General features: G+C 40.6%; 2 protein-coding genes across 2 annotated transcripts; both read right to left on the reverse strand.

Moving 5' to 3' along the window:
* Positions 1 to 15,978: 15,978 nt before the first annotated feature.
* Positions 15,979 to 17,433, reverse strand: LOC130471866 (uncharacterized). The gene is made up of 3 exons (XM_056842203.1): positions 16,932 to 17,433; positions 16,579 to 16,736; positions 15,979 to 16,467 (listed from the first exon to the last, which is right to left on the reverse strand). The coding sequence occupies exons 1-3, from the start codon at positions 17,431 to 17,433 to the stop codon at positions 15,979 to 15,981; spliced, it is 1,149 nt and encodes a 382-aa protein (XP_056698181.1).
* Positions 17,434 to 21,342: 3,909 nt separating this feature from the next.
* LOC130471867 (uncharacterized) lies at positions 21,343 to 22,662 on the reverse strand. Its single transcript, XM_056842204.1, has 2 exons — positions 22,132 to 22,662; positions 21,343 to 21,954 (listed from the first exon to the last, which is right to left on the reverse strand). Exons 1-2 carry the CDS (start codon positions 22,660 to 22,662, stop codon positions 21,343 to 21,345), a joined length of 1,143 nt encoding a protein of 380 aa, XP_056698182.1.
* Between the last annotated feature and the right edge of the window lie 1,500 nt (positions 22,663 to 24,162).

Genomic DNA, 24,162 nt, shown 5'->3' on the forward strand with positions numbered 1-24,162 from the left:
CAATAAATTCATATGCTTTACTAATTTTAAACATAAAAATGTATTTCTAGTCTAACCGGAAACATACAAATTTAATTAAAATTTAAAGCTCATATAAATTTATAATTGAATCCGCTTATTTAATTTATTTTCAGTCGTATTTAAATTAATTCATGATTTTAATTTTAGTAAAATAATTAGAATAAATGAAATTTATTATAATTATAATATTCAAAATTAAAATCCAAGAAAACCATCTAAATTATTAATTTTAAAATTAATTATAATCACGTAAACTGAAAATTTCAAATTAAAATTTTAAAACGATCTAATCGTAACTCAAGACACGCACCATCACCACGCAACGCACAGCCATAGGACACACGCACGCAGCCATCGCTGGCCATATGCGCGCAGCCTATGTGCTGCGTCGCATCTACTGCTGCTCACCATCGCAAGGCGCGCGCCAGCGCTCGTCGCAACACGCTCGCTGCTCACCATCGCTGGGCGTAGCGCTCGTCGCACGCGAGCTTGCGCTCGCTGCGCGCGAGGCTTTGCACGTTGCGCGCGGCAGTTGCGTCGTGCCGCAGCTCGCCTGCTGCCCACACGCGACTGTCGCTGCCTTGCTCTCGCCCTTGCCCACTCGCCCATCGCACACAACACACGACACAAGGCAGGGCTGCTGCCTTATGCTCGTGCACCATAGCCTTGCTCATTGCATTCGTACCGCATGGGCGACGAGCTCCCTTGCTCGTCGTCGCATGCCCGCACTATACAACACCCCTTAAGGGTAACACGTAGCGTCCATTGCTTTGTGCGTGCAAGTTATATGAGCGAAGTGCATAAAAATTAAAAATTTTATTTTCAAAATTAATGACAAATTAATAAATCATATTAATTTCATAATTTTAGGGCGAAAAATCGAAAATTTATTAATTAATTGATTTCCGATTAACATGGATTCAATTCTAGGTCATAAAAATTTAAAATTTAACACAAATTTACAATTTTTATGGTGGTTTTTAATCATAGGTATCTAATTAAATTATTAACTAATTATGAAAATCAAATTAATTCTAAATTATTCCAATTTTCAACAAATTAATCATAATTACAAATTAGATTGCATAATTAACAAAGCTAGGCATTCAAACTTGTTAAACATATACAGTAGGTCAATCAAAAATTCAAGATTTAACAACAAGAATCGCAAATATTTAATTTAACATCTTAAATTTACAAAATTTTGCGTTCGAAAAACTAAAACCTCCGAAAAGTCATAGTTAGGCTTCGAATTTGAGAATTCTGGGTTCGGCCGAAAAGTACTATTTTTGTCAAAATTTTAGAATGCCTTTTACATGCGGAATTGACACAAAAATCACTCGATTTGGATGAGTAACGAAGAAACTGCCGAAAAACTGCGTACATATAATTAAATAAACGCAATTTGCAATTAATTAACAATTACGAAAATTAATCACCCCTTTTAATTCTTGCAAATTTGTAATATTTAACCATGTTTATGCAAATTAGATTATGAAAATAATAAGAGGCTCGTGATACCACTGTTAGGTTATGATACATATGACAATTCATAAATCATGCGGAAAAACCATAAAGCCAGGAAAGCATATTATTTTCACATAATCATTTAGCATAGAATAGATGCATACATGTTGCAGCGTGCCTTCCCTAGCTGCACCCGAACCGAACAAGAACAAGTCTTTAGGACTCCAAATGTCGTCCCTCCGTAGATAGTCCACAGTACGTCCGGATCCGCCTCAAGTTAGACCAACTAGAATCGCCCTTAAGGTTACTAGGAATTTCGGCTATGTGTTTGCAAGTGTATGTCTGATTTTTCTTTCAAAAACTTACCCTTTAGAATACTTCAATCGTACACATAAATTGTGACCCTAGGCACTTATTTATAGGAGTATGGAAAAGGAATTGTAATCCTACTAGGATGTGGATTTGTTAATTAGAACTTTATTAGGACTTTAAATAACAAAGCAAATCTAATAGGATTAGGATTTTAATCTTTGCACAAATCCTAATAGGATTAGGATTTCCCGCACACGCATCGTACAAGCCGTGCACCCGCGCAGGCCTTGCGGCCCACGACAGGCGCACAGCCCATGTGCGGTGCAGCGCGCGCGCGCGCCCTTTGCTGGGCCTGGCCTTGCGCTGGGCCTGGTCGAGGCGTGCGTTGCTGCGTGCGGCTCGCTGGGCGATGGCCTGGCTTCGTGCTGGGCCTTCGTCTAGCAGGCCTCGTCCGATGCTAATTCGTACGATACGCTTCCGATTAAATTCCCGATTCCGCAATTCATTTCCGATACGAACAATATTTAATATTTCCGATTCCGGAATTAATTTCCGTTTCGAACAAATATTTAATATTTCCTTTTCCGGAATTATTTACCGATTCCGATAATATTTCCGATTCTGACAATATTTCCGTTTCCGGCAATATTTCCGATTCCGGCAATATTTCCATTTCCGATAATATTTTCCGATACGTACCATGTTTCCGTTTCCGGCAACATCTACGACTTGGATAATATTTATATTTCCGATACGATCCATATTTCCGTTTCCGGCAATATCATCGTTTCCGGAGTATTCATTTCTTGCTTGTGACGATCTCAGCTCCCACTGAAACCAAGATCCGTCGATTCCGAATATCCATATATAGAGTATTTAATGCCATTAAATACTTGATCCGTTTACGTACTATTTGTGTGACCCTACGGGTTCAGTCAAGAGTAAGCTGTGGATTAATATCATTAATTCCACTTGAACTGAAGCGGCCTCTAGCTAGGCATTCAGCTCACTTGATCTCACTGAATTATTAACTTGTTAATTAATACTGAACCGCATTTATTAGACTTAACATAGAATGCATACTTGGACCAAGGGCATTATTTCCTTCAGACGCCCCGTCCGATAGAAGTGGACGAATCTGTTTTGATGTTTTTGAAAAATAGGGACCTATGTGGTTTGTGACGTAGACCCCGCCGGCTGAAGATGGCGAGCCTATTTTTGTTTTTTGAAGAATTTATCTTCTTTTCATTTTCGAAAACTGAGGACCTGCGTGGTTAGCGATGCAGACCCCGCCCGCTGAAGGTGGGCGAGCCCTGTCCGCTAAGGTTGGACGCCCCGCCCGCTGGAGGTGAGCGAACCTGAATTCGTCTTTTCGATTTGGGACTCGCGTGGTACGTGCCGCAATCTTGCCCGGTTGAGGTGGGCGAGTCCCTATTTCATTTGTTCTTATGATTTCTTTTGAGAATTTCTTTTTTTTTTATTCTTGTAAGAGCGAATTCTTTCGAGGGATGCTCAGATTTAGTTGCAACCTGAATGTGGGTTGACAACGTGCTTAGACGGAACATTGTCTCGTGGTCATCATCTTTCATGGTTTTGAGCTAGTCTTTACGGCTCAATTTTGCCACTACCTGGGTCCTTGATTAGGGGACTATGTATAAGTATCAACGGCGACCTTTGTCTTGAGGTCGGAATCCGGTTTTATCTTTTGAGTTTATACAAACACGGGACTTCGTACAGCGTAGTCTGGGAATATTGTTTTAACTTTGCATACTCTCTTTTGAAATATTTTTTTTTTCTTTCGAGCCCCCAAGCACTCGTGCTTGACCGTCATTTCTTGTCAAAGAGGTTCCTTGGGGATACGCATTTTGTAATGTCCTTGATCGTGTTTGGGATCGTGCTCGTAAGTACGAGCGATATTTGTAGTGGTGTGCTACTCTTAACAAAGTCGTGAGGTGCGACTTTCAGTAAAGAAATCGGCAATTTTCGAGTCGAATGGATACGGCAGGGCCCTATAGAAGTCAGGGCCTTTTTTCTTTTTTTTTTGGGGCCTGGGCTCATTTTCGGCGCCCAGGCTTGGGCGTTAGAAATATTTCACGCCCAGGTGGGGCGTTGAAAATGTTGTTTGGGCTGGTCTTTTGGTGACATATTTGGCCTCTTGTTCGTTCGTTTATTTCACTTAGAAATTCTACGTATTCTCTTCTCTTTTGTTTTTCTTTATTTCTGGAACGTAGAATTTTATTAGAGATCACAATGAGTTGATTGATCGTGATGATTTCTCGAGAAGCCGTAGCCGATTGGTGGACTACGGTGTTTGTCTCTTTGGGGCGATTATTTAAAGGAATTGTTGCTCTTAAGGCGTACAGTTATTGCAATAGTTGGGCGAGTCTATATGGCCCGAGGAACATACCTTAAGGCGTAAGACTTTGATCGCTCTTGTTGTTATTTTGAACGTATATTTTTTTCTTTTGAACGTGTTCGTGAATGTTCGATACTTAGAATGTATGTGCGAACGAGCGTTCATAGAACAGCCGTTGCGTGCGGTCCATTAATCAGTTCGCTTGAATCTTTTTTTTTTTGAGCAATGACTGATGTTGAATAGTTTTCTTGGAAGCTTGATAGGGTTCAGGCCCATTCATGAAGTGGGCTCAAGCATCGTGCCCTTTCGATCGTTCAAACATTTGCTTTAAGATTTTTTTATTTTGCTACGGTCGTTTCGTAGCTTGGAGCCCCCCAAGTATGCATGTTGGGATGCTTCCTTTTGGCGTACGTTTTTTGTAGGTTCTTTCGAGAAAGATGCCTTGGGGTTCCGCTCGTGTAGGTGCGAGCTATCCCTTCCGTGGTAGGTAATATTTTGCTACCTTTAATACTTAATGTAGAAATCGTGTGACTTGCATTTTGAATTTGGGCGATAAGTAGTCTTTGCCTCATACTCTTGGTCGTGCCCGCATTAGTGCAATATGCCTTACTCTTTTTTTTTAGACTTGTACCGTGGGATGGTTGAACTTATGGTGCGACGTAGGCTTGTGTGGCCTAACAGCGTGTCTTAGAACATTCCTCCAGGTGTTGGGATATCATTATTTTTTGTATTGGAGTACTTCATCACGCCTCGTTCAGGTGCTCGAACAAGTGTAGCACCTTCTACGTGGGTGTGCACGGCTCATTACTTCGTTCGATGCGAGGATTCATAGATGTTTCTTTCTCTTCTTTTTTTTTATCCTTGATTTTCTTTTCGCTTTTGCTTTGGAACAGCGTAGACTGTGTAACGGGCGCTTGTAGGGCGAGCGTTATGTGCAGCAGTTTGATCGGAGTTTTGGTGACTCACGATTTTCAGTTACCCTTGTTAGTGGGGTGACTTTATATATTCTAAGTAGCGCTTAGAATTTGGGAGGGGTTGTAGCCATTCTAAGGTTCGTTTTACACGATCAAACCTTAGGATTGTGCCCCTATGACGTGTGTATAGCATTAGCGTAGAGAATTTGCGATAAAATCGTCATTTCGAGCATTTTTAGAGTGTTTTTCTCAAGCCCCCAATTATAGCTACGGGATTGGCTTGGTGCTATAATGCTTGGCATACGTTTTTATGCATTCATGGTGACATGGATTATGAATAGTTTGAACCAGACTCGTTTAGTGCGAGGTACGTTCAAGTAGTGATTTGCTACTTCTCTTGTAAATGTCGTATTGTGCGACATTGCCATGGTCAAGGTAGTCACATGTTGAAGTGTGCCTTGACCAAAAGCTAGGTGCCTTTCTTTACCCATAATCATATTTAGAAATCTTTTTGACTCGCTTGCAACATCGAGATAAACGCATACTTAGCTTAAACCAACGACACTCTATTATGTTCGAAGAAGTCTTTGAAAATTATTTGAAATCCGAGTCCTACTGTGTACAATCCGAGATGTCCTAAGTAAGTTGACTTATAGAAGGGTTCGTACAGGATTACATGAGTGAATCAAAATACTGTTACGATTTTCGGAATGCTGTCTAAGGATTTGCTGGAAGCCAGGGTGTAGGCGTCAAGATATTACTTGTGCCCGTGTGGCACATGCTTTAGGCTTTTAGGCCCATCTTTTCCAGAATTGCGGGAATATAAACCGTTTTCAAATTGACTTAGATTTACTTGGTGTATGTCTGCACAAAAGGTCAAGGTATACTTAGTTCTTTCCCTTGCTCTTTCATTTCAATTTTTAGCTCCCAGTTGCTATTATGTCTTCTCAGCAATGATGCTTTTAGATTTCGATTTTAGATGCCCTTATCATATGTCTGAGTAGTGTGAGCCTTGGTTAAGTGCCAAGTCCTATTGACAATGTCTGATTTTTTTTAAAGGGGATTCGCAAGCATTTGAATTACCATGACGGGTGCCCTAAGTTCGAAGGAACGATGGGGCGATGCCGTAAAACAATCCTCTTTATTGCAAGCTTACTGCCTTTACTACTTGTTGGCGATTATGACTGTGTCTAGTGGTGAAAGAAGGTCTTTAAGTGAGTTACTTTGCTTTAGGGAGGGTCAAGTCGAGTACTTTAGAGGTCATGGACGCTCGCGCTAGCCCCCATTCAATTGAGGCAAAGCGATCTTTTGAGTATTTACTAAGTGCCTAGGAGTGTGAGTGCCCCTTCTGGCAAGGGTACGTGCCCTTATTATTTATCGATGTGTGCTCATTTTGGCATCTTGATGACTTGGATTCTTCCTTTGACTTAAATTTTTTCTTTCGATTTGGATTGCAAGTAATTAAATTTCAATAAGGGACTCTATTTTTTATTCTTGTTATTCTATAGGCTTTAACATTTTTGCAAATTGGTTGGACCGAATCATGGATTGCCTACGTATCCTCCTTAAATAGATTTAATTTGGAATCTGGTCTTGCGTAGTTCTTAGCCAGAAAATGGTTTCTTAGAATGTCGATTTTGAACAACTACGTTCGAGTGGAATCGTAATGTTTGAAATAGGGTGAAATAAGTGTACGAAAATTTTGGAGCGCGCGTATTTTGCGTATTTTATATGATCTTCTACCCCCAAGTGTTCGTTATTCTTCCGCATGTATATAGGAAAATATACGAACACTTTTAGGAATTGGGAGTTGAAAAGTGGTAAGCAAGAACGGCGCCCAGGGCTGGGCGTTATTATTTTTGGCGCCCAGGTCTGGGCGCTGAAAATGTGTTCTGGGCTGCCTTTTTGTGCTGCTCCTATTCGTTTTGTGCCAAATATTTGCGAATCTTTTTTGTGCGCTAAATGCTTCTTTTTCGTTTTAGACGAACTTTAAAGGCGCTTTTGCAAAGTTTCTTTTTTATTATTATTTTTTTTTTTTTACGTTAAGCGTGGAATGTATTTTTCATTTGTCTTTTTTTTTAATTCGTGCCTCAAGACGGCTTGAAAGATGGGTTGAATGAGATAAGATAATTTGTATAGGTATTAGTCAAGCATGAGGATTGAAAAGGGTAGAAGATCGTAGAACTTTATGTAGTTTTTGTGGTATGATTTGGATTGGTTGACTCAATTCTTTTCCTTCGTTTACTTGGGTAAATTTCGCACTTTGGGAGGAACGGGCTAAGTATTTCATGGTCGCTCTTTTCGCTCTCCCTTTTCTCTTTCTCTTTTTATTTTTTGCTTGGGATTTCTCCCCCTTTTTATTTGGGCTAAAAGGTAGATGGTTGTGGTCTTTGAGTCACGAGGCGAGACTGAGTGAGCCTCGTTTGGTAGGCCTATAGTGGACCTTTAATTTTAGTAGGCCTAGGGTGGACCTTTAAATTGTCTTACTTTGCAAGCGTATTTAGTCGTTTCTTAAAATGTGCAAATAGCGTAGATTCAAAATGTTGTTTTTACTTTATTGAAATTTAACGAAAGAATTACATCGAAAATAATTTTTTTGCTTATTTTCAGATTCCAGTTTCCGGGATTTAATTGGAAGTTGTGATTTAGACTCGAACTTTCATAAATTTTTCTGATTATAACCCGTGTATGAATACAAGGAGGTGGCCTAGACTCAAAATAATGACGTGGCGTAAGCCTATAATACTTGACCAAGCGACTCTCAGATTTAGGCTAATTGGACCATAACTTTCGTTGGTCGACACTTTAGATTTTAACCCTTGGGTGTTCATTAAGCATGCGCCATTTTGCTCAATGTTGGCAAGGTAGTTAGTTGGGGAGATCGAATTTTCATTTTTGCAAGACTAGAATCATTAGTGCGGCTTCCCTCTTAGTGTGTATTGCTTTACCCCGATGGTAGCCTTATGGCATGCCGATTTGGGTATTTTCATGGTTCGTCATGTTGCATTCATGGAAAATCTTTTAGTCCGTACTAAGGAGTATTTCAAGGAGCGAGTGGCTCGAGAGGACTATGATAGTCGTGACCCAATGTGATCATAAGCCTTGAGGCCATTAATTTTTTTTTTATGCCAATGGTATTGACACCTTAGGCTCACTTTGGGGGTTGTGCGACTATGGAGGAATGATTTTCAGAATGTGACTGTTTCCATTTTGCAAATACTTGAATTACATAATATATTTTTTTTATTGGTGAGAGAGAGTATTGAGGCCGTAGATTCTTAGCAAGAGATGACAATTACATATGGGTGCTTATTGATTTCTTTGAAATGTTAGGAAGGGCGACACAATATGGTTTAACCTTTTAACTTGCAGAACGCACCAAGCATTAGGACCGATTCTATGCATAAGGCAGCTAAGACTTTGGATTTAGATTGTACTTTGGCATAGCCTAGTCTAGACTCGGATTTATTTATTTTTCATTCGAACATTATTTTTCCTTGAAAACTTTATTTGAACATCATTTTTTGAACGCTTTGCCCATGTGACATTCAAGGTCATTTAATCAGCGTACTCGGTTTAGTGCCGAACATAGTCGTCATAGGAGGCCTAGTGACGACACAAGGAGTTGTTTATTTTATAAGTCGTTCTTAGAATCGAGTGCCTTTTTTCATACGTCCTCGTAGCAAATTTGTTACGAATTTTTTATTGCCACGTATACTTTATGCGCGGGTACCGAAGCTGCTGTGGCTGACTAAAAGGCCAGGCACCAACTTCAGCGCCCGGCTCTGGGCGTTGAAAATGATTGGCGCCCAGCCAGGAGCGCTGAAAATGCGTCCCTGACTGGTACTCGTATTCTGTTCGTCTATCCTTTTTTCGTACGACTTAATTTTGCGTGCTTGCCTAATAACGTCCTTTACGCGTTGTGCAGCGTTGTGGGATCTGTTACAGGCCGTCCTAGGCGTCGCTTATTTTTATGGCGATCGCCCGGGGCTGCGGAACACATATTTTGGTATAACTCTTTGGCCAATCGGTGTTTATGAATGTTTGGGCAATTTTTGGGGTCGTTGGTTTTCCGGTATTATTTGTCACACACAATCTCAACACAATCACATAATTCGCTACACATAACTAGCATTACAACATGAAGCAAGAATAATATATCACGTAGTTTATGATAGGCTTCTATGGGTAATATTTGCGCCGGCTTGGTACCGCTTCTATCGTAGATCCAACACATGCCCCGGTCGAGGTAGTGCATTCAACAGACGAATTTCGTCCCAAGAGGCCAATCACGATGTAAGCCAAGGGAGCATGCACCAATGAGAGGGACCTAGTGGGCGAGCGATTGGGTTTGGGACAGGTGTACTACTAGCGAAAGTGTCGAGTGGACAACATTCGAAGCGTATGCACCCCCCGAGTGGCGATGGGTATCCTTAGTCCCAACTCCCGAGATGAAACACACCAAGGGAGCCATGATTCGTTATGCGGTTCTGTCCGTTCACATTAATATGCTGATTTTCAGGTCGTCCCAACTTGATAAGGAAATAAACGCGGAGTAGGATCGTTTCACCCTTTGGCTATTTTGATTACCTACGAGCACGAGTATTTCATTAACGTTCCCCAGCGGAGTCGCCACTGTGAGGGGGTCGAAAAAGCACGAGGCTAATGCGTGACCTCGTCCCTCGTGGGCGTGACGTCGTCGGATCAAGTGTAGTTGGATTTCCTGTGAGTTTACACCCAATCGACTAGTAATATAGGAGTCGCCATTCGTTTTTAAGGACAATGAGAAAAACTGACAAAACCCGGTTATCGTGACATAAAGGGAGTGCAATTATGTTCGACCACGACGGCCATAGGTTCCCTTGTGATCCCTGGTGTGGGGATCGCTCGACGTACACCCGCAGGGCAGAGATTGAGAGTTCGGGGGACTGTAACTACCGAGAGGAGTGCTCATCGATAATACTCCAGAGGCAGGTTATCCTTACTAGCTCAGCATAAATAATTGAAGGGACATGCGTTAAACTATTAAACTATTCTGAATTTATTTTAGCAATATGCAACACATAATACTAAATCGATCGTGATTATCTTATTTAGATTGATTTAAGGTACCTAGCATGATAATTCAATTGTCCAAGGTATTATCTTATTAGGCGTGATAGATCAATCAAGTTAATAGTTTGACAATTTTATAAAAGGGTGATGAAAGCGATTAAATCATACGAGGGACACATTACAACGCACCCTTGAGAGGTGCGTTGTGGTTCTCAGGAAACTAACCACCTGGCTTTGCTATTTCTCCTTTTATTTAACGAATCTCGGGTTTCTAAGCAATGTTCCAGTATTTAGGCTTAATTCATCAAGCTATAGGGGCAGGACGCGTTCTGTTCGACTTTTGGGTCGATTACGACAGAACGCCGGATCAATTTCGCAGTGTGAGGCTTAGGCTTAAGGCTAGAGTCAATACTCAGGTTATGCAATTGTGTGTCCTCTTCACGTCGGTTTTGAGGCTGTATTTATAGGAAAAGGGTGTGTGGAAAGATATATTTTCGAGATACGGATCCAAAAAGAATCCTGAGATAAAACGGCCCCAGGCATTTTCAGCGCCCAGGGCATCTTCGGCGCCCAGATCCAGGCGTTGAAAATGGGATCTGGGCCGAGTTCTTTGTCAGATTTTGACTCTTAGAATACAGAGCTTTTGAGATCATCCGAGGCTTTTAGTGCGTATTAACTTTATGACGGAATGCGTCTAGGCCCGATACGAACTCTAGGTTCGTTAGGAATTTAATTAATACGTAACTCTTATTTTCGAATTATATCAAGATGCAAATTCTATCTCTTTTAGGATTTATGTTGTAGTGCAACACCTAATTCTGACAGGTTTCTATCTGTTATGACTTTGCCACTTTTAACAACTACCTTTTATGGCGGTTACTATTCCTAGCAGGTTTCTATAAATAGCAGTTTTGGCTGAAATGAAAGGGTGATTGAGATTTGTTATTTTATAGGAGATGCGTTGCCAAGTGGAGATTTATGTTCTCATCATCGAACCTTTCCTTTCGGGAATGGGGACAAAAGTAGGTGTCTACAGGGGGCATGGGAAGAATCGAACCCAAGTCTCAGCTACCACAATTATGAGTCCTTACCAATTGGGATAAAGATTACATGTTGCATAATAAAGCAGCCGTTAAATATATAATATTTGTTATTGGGGGTTTAACCAACATAATTTCTTTTTGGGGCCCAAAATTGTGTGGCCCGGTGCTGGAGGTCCGCCTAGACCTCCCTTTAGCCGGCCCTGCTTGACAACTGGATAGAAAGTTTCATAGCAATCCACACCAACCTGTTGAGATTTCTCATCACCTACAAGACGGGCTTTATGCCGCTCAAAATCACCATTAGATTTACGTTTATGACGAAAAATCCACAAAGAGCGAATAATATTAACACCAACAGGACGAGGTACCAACTCCCACTTCTTATTTTGAATAAGAGCATTATATTCATCTAACATGGCCTCTTTCCTGTTCGGGTCAGATAATGCTGCTTTCGGGTTACGAGGAATAGGAGAGATCGTAACCGAAGCAGATAAGTTTAGGTGACGTTTGGGTTTGAATATGCCATGTTGGGATCGGGTAGCCATGCGGTGCATGGGCTGCACAGGAGCACGGGTGGGGTTGGGCGTTACAGTGGCACGGACTGAAGTGAGAGATGGGCCTGTAGTGGGAGAGAGTGAGTTAGGCGGACCAGTAGGTGAGAAATCCACTTGGGATTGGGTATTGGCAGGTTGGGCCGAAGAGGGGGAGCCCAAAACGGGAGAGGGATTTGCGTGTTGGGCTGCAGAGGGGGATGGGGTTATGACATGTGGAGTGGGCTGGGCTGTAGAGTCAAACAATTCTGAGTGAATTGTTGATGGATTTCGACACAATGGGGTTGAAATTCTTAAATGTAGAAAATCATATGATGTATTGGTGGGTGAATGAATATCCGAGAAGGGAAATTTAGTTTCATCAAAGATCACGTGCCGAGAGATGATGACTTTGCCACTAGAGATGTCATAACATTTATAACCCTGATGATTTTGAGGGTAGCCCAAAAAGACACAAGGAGTAGACCGGGATTGCAGCTTATTGATTTGTGTGGAGGGAAATAAGGGAAAACACAAGCACCCGAAAACCCGAAGATGAGAGTAGGAAGGGTCTTTGAGATAGAGAAGTTTGGTAGGGGATTTTTGGTGCAAGGGTTTGCTTAGTAAAATGTTAAGGAGATAAGTAGCCATTTGAAGGGCGTGATGCCAGAAAGAGGAAGGCATGGAGGAAAGTGCAAGGAGAGTTCGAATTAAATTATTAATTGTTCGTATTCTTTCGGCCTTTCCGTTTTGGGAAGATGTATGGGGGCAAGAAAAACGGAAAACCATACCATTGTTGGAACAAAATAATTTAAAAGACTCATTGTCATATTCCCGCCCATTGTCACATTGGAAGAATTTAATTGGCCGCTCAAACTGAGTGCGGATGAGATTACTAAATTGAAGAAATGTGGGAAAGACTTGTAACTTAGCACCCAAGGGAAAAGTCCATAAAAAATTAGTAAAATCATCCAAGAACAGTATGTAATATTTATGACCGGCGGAACTCAAGACCGGAGAAGTCCAAAGATCACTATGACAAATATCAAATGGCATAAAGGTTTGAGAAATAGAGTCATAAAATGGTAACTTAACATGTTTACCAAAAACACATGATTGACAAACCGGAGACATAGAAGTTCTAGTACAATTAATAAGCTGTTTATTTTTGAGAGAGTTCAAAACTAAAGATCCCGGATGACCTAAACGGTCGTGCCATAAAACAGGAAACAAAGCAGGAAATGCAGAAGGCCGGTTGGCTTGATTTTTGGTGATGAGCGGATAGAGGTCGCCCGTGCTATACATCGCATTAGATGTATCCCCGTCTGTAGGTCCTTCACAGAAAACCAAATGGATCAAACTCAATGGAAACATTATTATCAAGAGTAAAACGACGAACTGAAATTAAGTTCTTGATGAGTTGAGGGCCATGGAGGACATTATTTAATTGGAGGAGAGGGTTAGGATGGGAGAGAGATTTGTGTCCATAACCGCGAATTGGAATTTCATGGCCATTACCAACAATAATATTACGATTAATGCTCATATTAAAATAAGGGGAGAGTGTACCTCCATTTGCGGTCATGTGTGATGTTGCACCGATGTCCATGTACCAATTATCATCTGGGGGTGCATTAAATGTCATGGTGTGCATGGCCGCATCAATATCTGTAGGAGCATAAACAGGAGCATAATAGGGGGAAGCTTAAACAGAATATGCTTGTTGGGGACGGGGACCAAGAATACCGGGTTGTTGGGGACGGGTACCACGACTGAATTGCATAGGGTAAGGGCAAGGTGGGACGGCCCAACTCTGTTGTTGCGGCTGCTGGCCGTGTGGGACCCATTGCCAAGAGCCCATTTGTTGGTGTTGTTGCTGACCACTGTTGTTACCATTCCCAGAATTGTGGCCACCATTATGATTGCCACGTGACTTGCCGCGTCCACCCCGTTTTCCTCCATTGTCCCCGCGACCACCTCCATGTCGCCTAGGCTGATTGTGACGATGGTTCAGTTGAGAGTTACCATCAGAATCATCAAGGGGGACGGAAGTCAGAAGAGCAGACGCGTCGAGGGACGCACCATTCTCAGCCTGCTGTTGGATACCGGAGCCCCGACTCCGGCAAGCTGGTCTGCTAGGATTTTGAGTTGAAGACAATAAGAATCGACGTTTGGAAAATTGTCGAGTTTCACGCTGTTAAATTGCTGCTCCAGATAAACGGCACGCGAAACTTCATTGTCTTGAAAGATAAGACGGAGGCTTTCCCAAGCCTTCATGGATGTGGTGTCAGGAACAAAAATGGTGCCAAGAAGATCATTCGAAATCGTCCCGTAAATCCATTGAAGGAGAGCAGCATCTAACCTTTGCCATTCCGCGATTTGCTTGGCCGTGAGTTCAGTGACAGGGTCGTCTGCCGCGGGAGGAGGAGGTGGGATAATGTGATTGATGACTTGATGCACACGGCAATGGAGTTTGAATAGTTCTTCCCAATGAGAGTATTGACCCTTATTCAATTCAAGAACAATAGGAACAACGGTTTTGATGTTCGAGAAGGAGGGGCCAGAGGTGTCAGCCATGGCTGCGAGAAGAAAAAAGAGGAAGAAGAGGAAGGATGGCGGCAGAACGTAGGGTTAGGGCTTAGAGAAGGAGGCCTGATACCATGTAGGAAATAATGGTTGAGTTATTTCATTGATTAGCGTGAGTATATATACAAAATATGCTAGGGTTACAATATTATGTACTTGCTATAAATAAATATATACACTATATTTATCATATTGTTCAAGCTCGTTTATTTACTAATGAAAGAGCTTTGACCGCGCTTTGACCGAGCTTGTTCACGAGCTGTTCACAAGCGTATCGGCTCATTGACATCCCTAAATACAACCGGTCTTTATAAAAGAAAAACATCACCTTGTTGATGAGAAAATAATCAACATTCCCGTGTAATAAAAACAAGTTGAATGACCCATAGGTATTGAAGTTAATTTTTCCATTTTTAGTAAAGTTTATTTACTACATTCAGATATTGTTTGGTTTGCTGCATAATGTGCTTTTGCAAAATGATTTTGTCGAATTACATTTTCCGTGATTTGTTTTGACAAAGGATGAAAAAAAAGTTCCAACTAGATAAGGTTCCGTGTATTTTGAAATTATTTGACTAATTTCGTAAAATACATTTGATTTGAATATTTCTTTTCCTAAATACTTATTTAAATATCTAATTTAGGTTATGCAATTTCTGCCATACTACGTATACAAAACTCTGTTTTTTTAACACAAGAACGAAGATAGCTTATATTACATTAGTAAGAGCAACCAGAGAGAAAAGTGTTTTGAAACCATACATCCAAAAGCAGAATCCAGCTATGGATCCGATAAGACCAAAAACCTTCCATCCTAACCATAGGTGATCGAGTAGTCTACGCAAAAGATTAGATGGCATCCTATATTACAACACTTCATGCCATAGAGTTTTCCTAATTGACTTAGGAAGTTACTTGCATAAAACATTAGATTAGATATAGTACAACAAAATACTCCTGTTTCCATAATCAGCATTGAAAGAGTTAGACATCCCCTGTGGTTGGAAGCTCCCTGAAGTAAGTCTGCAACACCTTCTGAGGTGGTTGGAAATGATAAGTTCTTTCACCATCCATTGTGCGTCCAATATTAGCCAGTTCATGTGCCACACTATTAATATCTCGTTTGACATGCAAGATTGGCACATTCCAGTCCCTTTTGAGAAGAGCAGCCACATCAACCAATATAGCACCAAGTTGATGATCATGGTAATCTTCTGGTTTGTCAAGCATCTTCTTCAGTTCTTCAGCATCAATTTCCAGTTCCAGATTTGCAATCTTTCTTCCCCAAGCAATAAGAAGGCCTTCTTTGATAGCCAATAGCTCTGCAGAGGCTGGACCAATTGTCTTAAATTTCATCGAGAAGCCAATTTCCCATTTACCTTTGTCACAGCGGATTACTCCACCACCACCTGCATTGTTGATGGATACCCAAGATCCATCTGTGTTCAGCTTAAAGCAATCCTTTTGTGGAGGAGCCCAAGTGCGCTGCTGATCACTGAGCAAAGGGGAAGTAGCCACTTCTTTTCCTTTTTCAGAAACTGCAATTTCTCTATCCATCTGTCTCACATTATTAGTACATTTATAGTCAACCCATAATTATTGTAAAAAGAAGCAGCATTTCCCATTTTGGAATAAAAAACGACTTTATTTCTATAGGTCCAGATATGCCAAATAGCAATGCAGAAAATAATCTTTCATTGAGATGAGCCTGAAATATTATAGGTGATCCATTCATCCCAGTTTTTTGAATAGAACAAGTTGAAATCTAAATCAAAGAACTGTCCTTGGTGCTGGAAAATCATAGACCAAAGAGTTGAAGTACTTGAGCACTCCCTAAAGAGATGAAGATGATTTTCAACCGAGTCAAAACATCCAACACAGATAGGATTTAAGCCAGGTAATTTCCTAGCAAGAACATCAGCTACAGGCAAGATAGAATGACAAAGGTTCCATAAGAGCATTGTGTATTTGTAAGGTACTCCAATTTTACAAAGTTTTTTCCAGCAAATTTGGATAGAACAGCTCATATTCCTAGCAACATAAGTGGAATGATAAGAACTTTTAATAGAGAAGGAGCCACTCTTATCTAGGGTCCATCTTAAGCTATCAGACTTAGGGGAAATGTTTGACAAAGGCATGGCAAGTATCAGGTCACAAATGGAATTGGGTAAGAGATGTTGGATCTGAGTAAGATCCCAAGAGTTATCTTTTATGATATTAGAGACTCTCTAGTGAGCCTTACTTTCAGGAATTAGCTTGATGTTTGGAATTTTGTAAAAAGGGGAATCACCAACCCAATGGTGATACCATAAGGAAGTGTCAATTCCATTTCCAATGCTAATTATCATACCCTTTTTTATAATATCTCTACCTTTAAGAATATCCTTCCATATTGGAGAAGAGGAATTAGATTGGTTGCAGTCAAGGAAGTTTGAGTATTTAAGATATCTATCTTTAAAGATCATAATCTAGAGTTTATCAGACTGAGTTAGGATTTTCAAACCTAATTTAGCCATGAAAGTAAGATTCCATCTTTTCAGATTGCGGATTCCAAGACCTCCTTTGTTAATAGGATCACAGATTCTGTCCTAATTGGTACGAGGGATGTACCTAGACCTATCAACCCTATTCCACAAAAAAAATTTACATTTAGATTCAAGTTCATTAGTGACAGTAGCTGGAAGAATACAAATTTGCATAGCATAAAGATGGTAGGCATTTAGAACAGATTTGATCATAGTACATCTCCCTTCCATATTTAGGAGTTTGGCTTGCCATCCCCTTATTTTACTAGTAGTTTTGTCTAGGAGATCATAGAAATCATTCTTTTTCAGCTTTAAAGAAGAAATGTTACTCCCTAGATATTTACCAAAACTGGTTGAATCATTGAGATTACAATTTTGTTTGATAGAGTTTCTAACATTGAAATCCATTTTTTTTGGGAAGATAACAGAAGATTTAGCAAAGTTGACCTTCAGCCCTGACATTTTCCTAAATTCTTCAAGGGTATCTTTCATAGTGTCAATGTTATGAGTAGTGGTTTTACCAAAAAGAAAAACATCATCAGCATAAAAAAGGTGGGAAATAGAAACATCTTTAGAGATAAGCAGGGGTTTCCACAGTTTTAAGGCTACTTTTTGTTCAATCATTTGGGAAAGACGTTCAAGGCATAAAACAAAAATGAAAGGAGATAACGGATCTCCTTGCCTGATTCCCCTAGAAGGAAGAACTGTTCAGTAACTTGCCCATTCCAAAGAACTGAGATAGAAGATGTTGTGATACAGTTCATGATAAGGGAAACTAGAGGAGTTGGGAAGGAATAGATAATAAGTGTCTCATGGATAAAACTCCACACAATACTGTCAAAAGCTTTGGATACATCAATCTTAAGAGCCATCATGTTTGATTTCTTGGAGGCCTTGTGGAAAATGTGAGCCATTTCTTTTATGATTATGATGTTTTCATCAGTAGTTCTATTCATGACAAAACTAGACTGAAGGGGGCTGATAATGGAAGGCATTAAGGGTTTAAGCCTAGAAGAGATAATCTTGGTTATCAGTTTGTAGATAGAGTTGCAAAGGCCAATTGGTCTGAAGTCTTTCATACAGTCAGGAACTTCAACCTTTGGGATTAAACAAAGATAAGAGTTATTAATAGAAGGGGGGATCATAGAAGAATGGAAACAATCCTTAATGAAGTTTGTGATGCTTTTCCCTAAGGTTTTCCAGAATTTCTGAACGAAGATAGGTTGAATGCCATCAGGCCCTAGGCTCTTTATAGGACTCATTTGAAACAAGATGCTTTTAACCTCCTCAATGGTGGGGGTGTTGGTTAACTGCAATTTATCCTCCTCAGTAATTTCTTTACTATGCTCATTATTAATGTTAATACTGCTTGAAGATAGAGAAGTAGTGAAAATACTTATGAAATAGGTTCTAGCCATATCCTTTAGGCAATCTTGGTCATGGATCCAGACTTCACTATCATTCTTTAGACACAGGATTTTGCTTCTCGATTTTTTTATTTTGGCCAAAGTATGGAAATATTTAGTGTTCCAGTCAGCATATTTCCTCCAATTGATACCTGCCTTTTGAGCCCAAATAACTGTTTCTAATTTATAAATTTTATTCAGCTCCAAAAGCAGCTCTTTTTTCCAGATTAAAAGGAAATTAGAATTATATTTTGCTAGACTTATTTGGATACCATCAATCCTTCTCAGTAACCTTGTTTTGATTAAGTTAAGGTTCCCAAAGATATTAGTATTCCATGAAGGAAATAATGCCCTTGGTCCAAGTATGCATTTAATGTTAAGTCTAATAAATGCGGTTCAGTATTAATTAAACAAGTTAATGATTCAGTGAGATCAAGTGAGCTGAATGCCTAGCTAGAGGCCGCTTCAGTTCAAGTGGAATTAATGATATTAATCCACAGCTTACTCTTGACTGAACCCGTAGGGTCACACAAATAGTACGTAAACGGATCAAGTATTTAATGGCATTAAATACTCCATCTATGGATATTCGGAATCGACGGATCTTGGTTTCAGTGGGAGCTGAGATCGTCAAAAGAAAGAAATGAATACTCCGGAAACGATGATGTTGCTGGAAACGGAAATATGGATCGTATCGCAAATATAACTATTATCCAAGTCGTAGATATTGCCGGAAACGGAAACATGGTACGTATCGGAAAATATTATTGGAAATGGAAATATTGCCGGAATCGGAAATATTGCCGGAAACGGAAATATTGTCAGAATCGGAAATATTATCGAAATCGGAAAATAATTCCGGAAACGGAAATATCAAATATTTGTTCGAAACGGAAATTAATTCCGGAATCGGAAATATTAAATATTGTTCGTATCGGAAATGAATTCCGGAATCGGGAATTTAATCGGAAGCGTATCGTACGAATTAGCATCGGACGAGGCTCGCTAGACGAAGGCCCAGCACGAAGCCAGGCCGTCGCCCAGCAAGCCACACGCAACAAACCACACGCCAAGCCTCGACCAGGCCCAGCGCAAGGCTAGGCCCAGCCAAGGCCTTGGGCGCGCGCGCGGATCACAGGCTGCGAGCTGGGCCGAGGCGCTGTGCGCTCAGCGTGGGCCGCAAGGCCTGCGCGCGGGTGTACGGTGCTCGTGCGATGCTCGTGTGCGTGCTATACGAATCCTAAAGCTATCGGGATTCGACATATGATTAAATTCTAATCCTAATAGATAAAGTTTATTTAATAGAGTCCTAGCATGATTCTAATTAAACTAAATTAGTATTCTAATAGGATTATAAGTCCTTTTCCATAACTCTATAAATAGGGGCCTAGGGTTACAAATTTATATACAACATTGAAGTATTCAAAGGTAAGATTTTGAAGCAAAAATCAGCCAAACACTTGCAACCATTTTAGCCGAAAATCCTAGGAGCCTTAAGGGCGATTCTAGTTGGTCAAGCTTAAGGCGGATCCGGACGTGCTGTGGACTATCTACGGAGGGACGACACTTGGAGTCCTAAAGACTTGTTCTTGTTCGGTTCGGGCGCAGCTAGGGAGGGCACGCAACAGAGTGTATGCATCTAAACTATGCTAAATGATTATGTGTAAATAATATGTTTCTTGGCATTAAGGTTTTCTGCATGATTTATGTTTTGTCATATGTATCATAACCTAACATTCCAATCTTTAGCATTATTGACAAAATTATCTCTACCTTGAAGAAATTCCATATTGCTAGCAGTCCAATTATTAATAAAAAATTCTTCAAATTTATCATGAGATAACCAAGCTTCTTTACAACGAAAGGGAAAGGGGCCTGGCAGTCTATCATTAAATAAAGAAATTAAAAGAGGGAAATGATCCTAAAGAGTTCTAGGGGGATGAAGAACCTGAGTATTGGGGTAGGTATTCAGCCACGGTGGATTTGCAAGTGCACGATCAAGCCTCTCCCTTATCAGTTCGAGTCCCTCCCTAGCATTAGTCCAAGTGTAAGGATTTCCTTGGAAACCCAGATCAACCAGGGATGCAGTATCAGCGAGCATCTTCAGGTCAGCCCACTGGCTATCCTGAAAACTTCTTCCACCCATTTTTTCTGACTGATTGGTAACCTCATTTAGATCACCTAGCACCAACCATGGGGTTTCAGGAGGTGGGAGGTTGGACTTGATTTTCGACCACAGCTTGTGTCTCTTCCTGCTGGTACTGGGTGCATAAACACCAGTGATAAGAACTTCAGGTTGGTTCGGGTTTAGTTTAAACAGAGCGTGGAAATAGTTGGGTGTTTTTTCGTGATGTTGGATAAGGGTTACAACTTCTGGCTTATAGAACGCCCAAATACCACCTCTTCTACCCTCTGGTTGAACAACTAGGTATTTATCAAACCCAAGAAACTTACCAACAATGTTTGCTCTGTCATCACCATTTTTAGTTTCTAGCATGATGAAGATTGCTGGCTTATGATTATTAATGATATCCCATGCATGAACTCGTCCTTTGTTGCACCTCGAACGTTCCAAACAACCACCTTCATATCAATATCAGGAAGAGGTAAAAGCCTAGCATCTGTCGTCATTGGGTCACTAGGATTTGGTAAGCGTGAGAACACTTCCCAATCCTTCCAATTCTGGCCTTGATCCATCTGGTCGATTTCCTTCATCTGTAGCGGTGTTGTCAGTCCCCAAATTTCCTTCCTTGCAGTGTTGATCATCCCCCAATAGAAGATCTCCATCTGAATTCCCACTACCCCTCTTTGCACTGAGTAGGTGGTCGTATGGTTTTCTGGTAGTTCTAAGTTTAGTTCTACCATTCCTGACAGCAAGGGATGATTGAATGGCTTTTCTAGTGGAGGTGCGAGTGGTTACTTTGTTGGTAACTGGATTGTGGGAGTTAGTAACCTCTGCTGTTGATGTAGCCTGATGTTTTGGATGCCCTGGAGTTGGAGTAGAGAGTGATGCATTAGTGCAATTTTCTCCGGAGTCGGTGGTGTCGATATTGATGCCCATAGGTGAGGCATTTTTGGGATTGTAAGCTCTTCCGTCTTCAGTGGTGGAGGGAATGGAGTGAACGGCTCACGGAAGTGGAGGGATGATGCTGTGTTTCTGGATGGTGGTTGATTCGATAGTGGGGGAAAGTGGCGGGACGAGAGAGGAGGTGGAGTGGCTGCATTGAGGGGTTGTGGAGATGGAAGGGTTGGTGATTGTGGTACATGGGGGGATGGGGGTGATGGCGAATTGATTGGTTGAGAGCGGAGGTTGGGTGGAAGAAGATCTCCTCTCTGGTTGATTCGAGTTGATCGACGTTGAGGATATTTTTTCCTTGGTTGATAAACTTTCCGATTTTCCATTGCTCACTTTTCTTTGAGGATTTTTTTCTTTGTTTTGGTTTCCAGGAAAGTGATTTGAAAAGTTGGAAAGCTTTTCATTTAAAAGCAAATCCTGGCTAGAGGTGGAAGATGAAGGAATCGCTGGTAATTGGGTACCGGCGTCGACCATTGTTGAGTATGCTACTTGTAATTCAGTTGTTGGGTGTTGGCTTTTGGAAGGTGAAGGATTTATACATGGAAACACGCATAAAATCTCTTTAAGATGGCTAGCATTAGTTCTCCCAAGGTTTAACTCTTCACATTCTTCAGTCATCTTGCTCTCCAAATCTTCCTTCTCCAATAAGCTCCATTTGTTTTCCTTGGAAATTGTATTTGTAGTGTTTGGATTTTTTCTTTTTGTTTGTTCATTTGCTGTTTGGTTGTTCGGTTTATTTTGGGTTTGGTTTTATCTTTGTGTTTGATTTTGTCTTTGGGTTGAGTTAGGTCTTTGGTTGTTGGGCCTATTTGGTTTTGTGTTTTTTTTGTTTGTGACTACAGTCCACGGCCCATAATCTCCTTTGGCTTCAAACTGCTCAGCTGAAGCAAACTCCCTATGGGTGGTGGCGTGAGTGGTTTGTTTAGGAAACGTTGTTTGCAAGTTCAATGTTTGGGTAGTGGGTGGTGACGTGTCATGTGGTGAATGGTCTGCATGTGTAGTGGATGAATATGTTTGTGTAGTGGATGATGATGTGGCCTTTGGTGAATGGTCTGCATGAATCTTATCTTGGGAAGCAGAAAGAGCGGAGCCGCATTTTTCTTTTGAATGACCAATTTTTCCACAAGTGAAACAAAGAGAATGAATATTTTCATATTCAACTCTTTGCCATTGACTAACCACCCAAACAGAAGTAACTAATGATTTTGACAAATCTAAATCCAGGCAGACCCTTGCGTACCTTGCTCGTGTTAGATTATCCGTTGCATAATCCACTCTAATCGGAGTACCCACGACTTTTGCAATTTCAAAAAGGGCTTGTTTGTCGTAGTATTCAACTGGAAGTTCCGGGAATCTTATCCATACCGTCATGGATTCAAACGGATTTTTTGATGGTCTGAAATTGGGTTTCCACTTGGTGATCATCGGATAGTGATCAAGAATGAACCAAGGAAGAGGGCTTTTTCATAATCATCAGCTATGGAGAACCGAAATAGATAAACATTGTTACCTAGATCAATGACTTCGAGATTACCTTTTGGTCTCCACATGATTCTCACTCTTTGCGTCAAGAAAGAAGGGCGGACAGTAATCCCCAAACAATTCCCCATCAGGGTTTACTTCCATGGCTCTCTTAGCTTGTCGAGAATTGGCTTTGAAAACGTTACAGATGAGGTTGAGTGTGGTGGCTCACATGGCGGATCTTCCCATTCCAAGGTAGTGTCCTTGATTTTCTTCGCCTCGTTGAACCAAAGGGTGGATCCGTCCACGACATCTCTAAATGAAAGTGGGACAGGATTGGATTGTATCATGGTGACATTATGGGGTGGGGTTCTTGGAGTCATGGTTTTAGCCCTAGAAGTGTTTTGATCTAGGGAGAGATTATCCACAATCAACGGTTGATCGTCATCCATAATAATATCCTCCATTATACGTGGATGTTCTTCCAAAACAGGTTGTTGTTGTTGTTGTTGTTGTTGGCTTTGTTGGACGCTATTCTCCATGGAACCTAGGGATTGACTTGGACTGAAAGGAATCGGCGTAATCGATCCACCTGCAAAACCAAAGAAAAGCAAGAAAAAGAAAACATACAAAGAAAGGAAAGGTCCTAGATCCTCAGATCTCCGTAAGATGACTCCCAGAGGCCCTCTTGCTAAGGCAAGAAGGATGATCTCTAGTTATCAAGGCTTACTAAGAGATAGGAGGAAGAGAGAAAATATCTAGAGAGAGAAACATTTTTTCAGTTGGTGTTGCATCACTACGTATACAAAACTTTGATATAAGGCGTCACCCAAAAGATTACTTTATAACTGGGTTGGGTCGCGGTCAAATTGAGTTGGTTTTTGTCTTGAGTTAAGTGAAACGTGTCGTATAAAAACCATTTTTTACGCTCATTTTCATTTTCACAAGCACTCTTCACATTTGAGGAGAGAGAATGCTTGCGATCCTTCATTTTCCCGCTACGATTCTTCTTACTCTTCACTTTTGCTCTATTTCTGCTACAATACCGCCATTCGCTCTTCAGTTTTGTGACTCAGCATCTTTGCTTCATCTTCAATTCTGCAATTCGTAAGTTTTTGTTTCCATTCAGCTTGGATTTTATGTATTTTTAGGTATTACACTCCGGTTGTTTTAGTCTGGAATTTTTGTTATTTAGTTATGATGTCGTTAGTGTTAGTTGGATTTGTTTAATAACTGACAATTCATTCGATGATAGAATTATTAATCAGTTACATGTTAGAAGTAAAATGTTAAGAATATATATGTATTAGTTACACATTTGTACTAATTAGTTATGTATTGAAATTCATTAGTTAAGTATTAAATCAACTAATTAGTAAGTACTGAAACTAATAATTAAGCGATTAACTA

Source organism: Spinacia oleracea, chromosome 4 (genome assembly GCF_020520425.1).
Source record: "Spinacia oleracea cultivar Varoflay chromosome 4, BTI_SOV_V1, whole genome shotgun sequence".
NCBI classification, from domain to species: Eukaryota; Viridiplantae; Streptophyta; class Magnoliopsida; order Caryophyllales; family Amaranthaceae; genus Spinacia; species Spinacia oleracea.